Genomic DNA, 7,892 nt, shown 5'->3' on the forward strand with positions numbered 1-7,892 from the left:
TCCAGAGTTATAGTCGATCAAAGTTGACCGGCATTTGAGTCGTAACTACGAGGTCTGAAGGTCTGTTTTTTAAACAAATACCTTTGTCATTCCGAGTACTTTCCGGGAGTGAATTTGCAAAACTTGCGCCTATATTTTAAGGTCCAAGTTTTGTTGTAGTCTCCTATCCTCTATCCTCTATCCTCTATCCTCTATCCTCTATCCTCTATCCTATATCCTCTAAAATGTAATGATTTTTTTTGTCGAAACTCATTATAGACACATTGTATATTGTGTTGAAAACATTATATCAAGGTCCATTTCTGAGTCCAAACGGCATTTTGAGAAACTCGTTATGTCCATTATCTGTTGAGAATGCCATTTCATTTCTGTTTTATGCTATCCACTGACTAAATCTGATGAAAAATATTGATTCCGCTTAATCTGTCCGAAATGTCATGTCATATGTATTGGGTATATGATACATCTGTTTACTAACTAAATTCAAGATATTGATGTTATTTGATTCTAACTACAAATATGCATACATTTAGGTAAAACTAAATTTATTGTTGTATCATAATTAACTAAAAATCGGCACATAAACAAAAACAGTAACAATAGTAAATAAATAATTTAAAACATTTGCTTAAGACTATACAAAATATCACGAACAAGAGGACGATTATTTGGATCTGCGGCCCAACAATCTTGATACAGTTTTGAATAATCGTCTGTAGCTATCACATTCTCAGGGCGACTATTACATTTTACCACCTGAAACAGTTAAAAATTTTTCATAATTAAAAACATACAGAAGATCTGGGTAGTTTAATTTTTGCTTTGTGTTTAACTAACTCTTGTCTCCCCTACCTTATATATTACAGTTTCTACATTGTCTATTCCACAATATGGAGAAATCCTGGATTTCAGTTGCCACAAAACTATTCCCAAGGAATAAACATCGCATTTCTCAGTAGGCGTTTTCCCTTGTAATAGCTCTGGAGCAGTGTAAACAACCGTACCCTAGAAAAAAAATTGAAAGAATTTTTGTGACTAGAATATAATTCCAGCTGTATACTTGATGGTTAAATTTTTCTGTTTCTGTTACCAGCACAGAATTTCCAAAATCGCAGATTTTGCACACGTTTCCAGCCACCAGGATGTTCTGCGGTTTTATGTCTAAGTGAAGAACGCCTTTTCCATGAACAAAATCTAACCCGTTGCAAATATCCATGGCAAAACTTATCATTCTAGCTTCGATTTCGTAATTATCATATTCCAGCAAGGTCTGGAGTTGCCTGGAATTTGGGAAATATTCCATGATTATCAAGGAGAAGTTACTTTCCGGGTCCTCTATTATATCTAGTGTCCTTACGATATTCTCGTGGTTTAAATCTAAAACGTTTCTTTCGCCCAAAATGGATGCATTTTTCACTACTTTAACTGCCACTATATCTCCTAAAAAATATATTAGGATAACGACTTTAACCTCATATTTCTTCCTTTTAATGTTACCTTTGTGTATGCCTCTTATGACTCTCCCAAACGATCCTACACCTAACAAGGTGTGGTTGTGATTCCCGTCTATACCATTTTCAAAAATATTCTTCTTGTTCGGTGTATTTATAACAACATCTTTTGTTGCTATTAATTCTCTGTTAACGTCTGTGTAATCTGAGATTTTTATTTGTATGGGTTCTTCAAATTGTTTCGAACTGGAATACTGAGAAAATTCCAATCTCTTGGCAACATGGCAAATCCTACAAAATGCGGTTATTGTTTTTTTGTTAAAATTTTCTAATTTTCTTACCTCTTTGCCTCTCCGGAAGAGACTTTTAAGAAGTTATCGAATTTTTTTGGCGCCGATAGCAATTTTGGCGATAGAGGCGATAGAGGGGACAAAGCTCTAGGAGATAACAGCGCTTGTAAAGATTTCAAAGGTGTGCCCATTTTTAAATTTAATTTCAGTCCTTAACACTTACTTGTTTATATAGTTCGACACTTTACTGACAAATTCAACATCGAAGTATATCTGAACAAAAAACTGTTTCTGTAAAAAGCAAATGGAAGTAGATAAAGGTTTTATATTGACGATAAGTTTTGAAACATTGCATATAATGCCTATATTTTCAAATTTATAACACAAAAATGGCAGATACATTGTTCAATATAAGAACAAAACTGGTTGTATATACATATTAACTTCTGTCTGTTTCTGTTTTAGTCTGACAACTTCTAAATTGCCTCTTTTAAAGTAAAGTGCTTTCATGCATTTTTATATAGGTACCCCCACAAAACTTGTTTTACCCGCAGGGCAGTTGCCAGTTTGCGAAATGTTAGAGTAAAAATATCAATGTAATGTGCCCTCTTCAAATTGTAACTAAAACAGATTTTTTTAAAGGAATTTCAGAGATACTATTTTAAGCCTGAATTTTTTATATATGTTGGTTTGAGGTATATGATAACAATAAGTGAAAGTAATTTTTTTTTCAACCCCCGGCCAGGGGTGAAAAATGCTAAAATAAAGGGGGTGTTTAAGATAATTCAAAAGGGGTAAGAGCTAGAAAAAGTTGTAGGGTATAAAATTCTACATGAAAATGGTCTATTGACTTTTTCTTGTGCTATTAAAATTAACAGAGTTAGGGTGGCTAGAAGTTAATTGATGATTTCAGACATTTAAAAAAATCACAAGCCGAAAAATGAACGAATTTTATATATTTTTTCAATCTACTCTAAAAAATGTAAACTTTCGTTTCAGAGAAATAGGTTTTTTTAATTTTTAATAAAAAAGTTAAAACAATTTCAATGTTTTAATCGTTAATTTTTATGATTTAACACTAAAACAATTTTTTTCTGCCATTCAATTAATTATTTAAAATAATGAAAAGTTGCTTTCGAAATTTTGCATTATGACAAAGATAAAAAATCACGTTCGCTTTGTGAAATTGTTATAACTTTTTTATTAAACATTAAAAAATATATCTAATTCTCTGAAAAGATAGTTTAAATTTTTTAGAGTAGATTGAAAAAAATATATACAATTCATTAATTTTTCTGCTTATGATTTTTTAAATTTCTGAAATCATTCCTTAACTTCTAGCCACCCTAACTCTGTTAATTTTAATAATATAGGAAAAAGTCAACAGGTAATTTTTATGTAGAATTTTATACCCTACAACTTTTTTGAAAAACTTTTTTTTCTAGCTCTAACCTCTTTTGATTTATCTTGAAAACCCCCTTTTATCATTTTTCACCCCCTGGGTGAGGGTTGAAAAAAAAATTACTGTCACTTATTGTTATTATATACCTCAAACTAACTTATATAAAAAATTAACCAAAATTGCGATTTAAAGACCCATTTAATTGGACTATAAAGGTGTTGATAATAATAATTATTTGCATCGAGTAAAATGTAGGTAGAATACAATTTTCTGCTGGAAAAATATTCAAATGATGAAGTCAATATAGGCCAATTATATGGTGCAGGCTTTGCTGATTGAAGGTAACGAATTTCTTATGCTGAATGGCAACAAAAACTTTTTTTTCGTTTTTCAAGAAACCACTTTTTTAACTAAGCGTAAACATAACTCAAAAAGTTTTCAATGAATCGACTTGAAATTTTGTACAGAACTTCACAATAGCATACCTCTGCGAATATCGTTGAGGTTTTTCGATTGATTAACATTTTCATTGTTATTAACAATTTAATGTCAAGTTTTTCGCCTTTTTTCGATACTTTTCCTCTAAGTGTTCACTAAATCAACAATTACTAATATTTTTCAATTTCCTTACGACGTTCCCTAGCTTTTAGTATACAATATCAGAAAATTTTGGTGTTTCTGTTCCAAGGTCATTCGTTGGTAAGAAACCTTTNCATAGAGTAAAATGTAGGTAGAATACAATTTTCTGCTGGAAAAATATTCAAATGATGAAGTCAATATAGGCCAATTATATGGTGCAGGCTTTGCTGATTGAAGGTAACGAATTTCTTATGCTGAATGGCAACAAAAACTTTTTTTTCGTTTTTCAAGAAACCACTTTTTTAACTAAGCGTAAACATAACTCAAAAAGTTTTCAATGAATCGACTTGAAATTTTGTACAGAACTTCACAATAGCATACCTCTGCGAATATCGTTGAGGTTTTTCGATTGATTAACATTTTCATTGTTATTAACAATTTAATGTCAAGTTTTTCGCCTTTTTTCGATACTTTTCCTCTAAGTGTTCACTAAATCAACAATTACTAATATTTTTCAATTTCCTTACGACGTTCCCTAGCTTTTAGTATACAATATCAGAAAATTTTGGTGTTTTTGTTTCAAGGTCATCCGTTGGTAAGAAACCTTTCCGGCCATACATCCCCTTGAAAAAAGGTGTAGTTGCTTGCTATTTTGAATCCAAATCGTTTGAAAAAATTCACTATACTGCCTGGAAACACGTACAATAAAGCCTTTTGCTTCCTGACACTATATCTTGAAAAAAAATCCCGAATTCACCTTTTTCTCGTTACCCCGTACATAACTAAAAATTTTCGGAAGAGTAGGCGTGCACTGTTTCCATTTGCTGTCTCGCGAGCAGAATTTCTAGCAGATTTCCAAGAATCGTAATGGCGCTCGGGATATCAGAATAACGATTCATTAAATCCTTCCGCCGGAGCAATTTGTGTTTAAATTTAAAGGTTTTGCGGGCAGAGATGGAAACAGTGCAGCTGAGCACTCGCCGGACAAAAGCATTGAAATGTTTTCCAATTAAATTTATTTTAGCATCATTACAGTTGAGTCGGGCTTGGTTAAGTTCTCAGTTATAGGGATGAATGCAAGAGCCACATTATTTCCGGTACTGGAAGCAACTAACCCGGCCTTCGGTTGCTAGCTCGGGAGATTTAGATTTCCAGTTTATGCACGAGTAAAAAATGAAGGAGAAATGCTGGAAATTCATTCAAAATTCGTATTAAAAACTGTTACAGAGCGTTATTTTTATTAAAAAAGATAAACAAAAGTGCCATTACCTGAAAACAGTTGAATTTGGGGAGTAAGAAAAAAGAATAATTAATAAATATACAGGGTTACCGCTATGTATAGAAACGGTCGGGTATCTCCTAAAATGTGAAAGCTATCGAAAAATCATAAGACACAAACGCTTTAGGGTTTTTTAAAATCTATTACAATAAAGAAGAATTAAGTACACAAGACACTCAAAAAGTCATGACAAGGTTGCTTTTTTTAATGGAGCACCCTGTATATCATTTTAATTCTTCTTAAATTCTAGACAATATTCATGTACCAAAATTAATCGTTTTCGAGATATCGAACTTTGAAGGTAACTTTTTACTACTCTGAAATTTATAAAAGAAAAAGGGTCCCAAATAATGGACATTGATTTCATTTTATTATAATTTTTTTACAGAAAATAAAAAAGCGTAATAGTTCAGGGTTAATAAAAATGCATGAAACAAAAAAAAAATTTTTTAATGAATGTCCTGGATATTTTAAGTTTCATGAAAACAATAGTTATGCCATAATAAAAAAGAGAGAAAACAAGTTTTAACAAACAACAAATATTTTCTTTCGAATTTCAAAGTTGCAAAAATGTTTAAAAAACTTTAGTTTTTACTTATATCTTGGAACCTATGTATTTTGGAAGAATATTGAAGAGGAAAAAAGTTTCAGAACTGAATTTTGCACGATATACTGTAAGTTAAAAATGTTTAAATTTATTACCGATCTTGCAAAATAGCAATAATTGATGAAAAAAAAGGCAAAATAATCAAGTTTTTTAGATAATTTTTTTTTAAATATTTTAATTTCTCCGAGGGCATTCTAATTTTAGTAAAAAAAACTTTAGAGTATAATAAAACAACACACCAAATTTCATTAAAATCGGTTGGATAGTTTTCGCAAAATAATTTTTTGAAAAAATTTTGAAAAAAAATTTTCGAATATTCCAAATGTTGCGCAACCTCAAATAAAGCATCTAGATACTTGAAAATTTTTTCACATGGAAAAAACCGCTCAACCTTTCAAATAGTTTTTGAAAAATTGAAATCGGTTGATTAGGACCTCCACAGTAAATTTTTAAAGTTAACACACCTTTTTTTATTTTTAAATACGTAATTAGATTACATTTATCAATTTGCAATTTAGTCTTTTTTCAAATATTATAATTTGAAAGTACTATTTTTTCTTAATTATATCTGTATTTAACCAAAAAAAATAATTTCCAAATAATTTTTTTTTAATATGTTTAAACAAAAATTATGTAAATAATTGTAATAATTATAACTAAATACATTCATATTCAGAGTGTTTGAAAAAATGCAATAGCATATGGTAAAATATACAGTATATTTAATGCATAAATAATAAACTTTGTTGATAACAAAATATGTGAAAATTAGACAGTTGGCATTACGATATTCGAATTCCTTGGCTCGCGAGACATCGGATTAAAAAAAATATCGAAATTGGTCCACCACATATAACATGACATTCAAAGAATTTTCTTCATTTGTAACGCTTACTGGTCTTCCACTTTTTCGTTCCACACCTCTAGTTTCATGAAAACACTGCAATGTTTTTGAAACAGTTGATTTAGAAATATGTTCCCGATGTATTTCTGACATGCGTCGTCAAGATAACCAGTATTAAACAAAAGAACGACGCGGCGTTGTTATGGAGCTAGAAACTTTCAAAGATAACTTGATGGACTACAAAGTTAATGGACTAAAATATTTTTGTGTAATTTATAAGAAAATGATTTTCAAAGTTCGATATCTCGAAAACGGTTAAATTTAGGCACAAGATGCGCTATATGAATTTTGCTTAGAATTTCGAGAAGAATTGAAATATGGAATAATATCACAGGGTGCCCCATTAAAGAAAAAACAATTTTGTTTCGTCATGACTTTTTGACTGACCCTGTATATTTAATTTTGTGAAAAATACCCATGATACACCTGTACTACAATCCTGCAACCATACAATGCAGCGAGAAGTAAAACCGCTGCAATTTTATGTGCTCTGTTCAGATTTCCATCGAAATAAAAATGGTGAAGTGTCTCACCATTCAAACTATGTGCTTCAACAAACATTAATTTTAAGTATTGAAGTTTACGTCGATGGTACCGGTGAAAATGATATCGTTTGAATAATGGCACACACAAAATGTTACAAAATGTAGTTGTTGAGTCACCATCAACATCAGGAAAATTGTTCTCTAAAAGATTCAGATGTTTGACGTAGAAAAAATTGCTTACATAATTTGTTATAGAAATTACATTATTTTATAACCAGTATGTTTAATAAATGTGTTAATTGGAGTGCTTCCGTTCCATTCAAAACAACTTTTTTCGCTGCGAGAGAAAATCACAGCTTACAGAAATAAAAGCCCTTAAATAAAAGTCAAAAGCTCAAACCGTACAATTTTATCATCATCTCCTCTAAATAAACCTAATTGAAACGAATCACGGTCGGCTTTGAATGCGAAATGAACATAATTGAATGGTTTTTCCTATTTCCCTGGCCCTCGCGCCGCGTGGTGGGGATTTATATACCAATCAGAAGCCATTATACACGCCAGTGGGGAGTCTCGTAACGAATACGGCTCTCAAATGATATGTTAATTGTCCCGTAACTAGAGGGTAAACTACCCGGTTTGTGATGGGGCGAGCCCAGTGGCGTAGGAGGTGATTTAAAAGAAAATATAACAGGTGGCAATATTAAACCGAAAACGTACTTTTTTAACTTTTAAAATATACAGATTGTTTCTGGACCGTCAGCCAATTAGAGAAGCCCTTTACGCATGTAGAGAGTGCGAAGCATTCTGGTCGTGCACGTGCACAAGATGCACAGGGTTTTTATACCATCAGTTGATTAATAAAAGTTGCGTCTGTTAAACGTCAGCATATGTG

General features: G+C 31.4%; 1 protein-coding gene across 1 annotated transcript; it reads right to left on the reverse strand.

Annotated features, from left to right (window-relative positions):
• Positions 1-828: 828 nt before the first annotated feature.
• On the reverse strand, positions 829-1,932 carry LOC108917181 (serine/threonine-protein kinase mos). Its single transcript, XM_018723664.1, has 4 exons — positions 1,793-1,932; positions 1,498-1,742; positions 1,061-1,440; positions 829-1,005 (listed from the first exon to the last, which is right to left on the reverse strand). Exons 1-4 carry the CDS (start codon positions 1,930-1,932, stop codon positions 829-831), a joined length of 942 nt encoding a protein of 313 aa, XP_018579180.1.
• Between the last annotated feature and the right edge of the window lie 5,960 nt (positions 1,933-7,892).

The sequence above is a fragment of the Anoplophora glabripennis genome, unplaced genomic scaffold (genome assembly GCF_000390285.2).
Source record: "Anoplophora glabripennis isolate ALB-LARVAE unplaced genomic scaffold, Agla_2.0 scaffold41, whole genome shotgun sequence".
Classification (NCBI taxonomy): Eukaryota; Metazoa; Arthropoda; class Insecta; order Coleoptera; family Cerambycidae; genus Anoplophora; species Anoplophora glabripennis.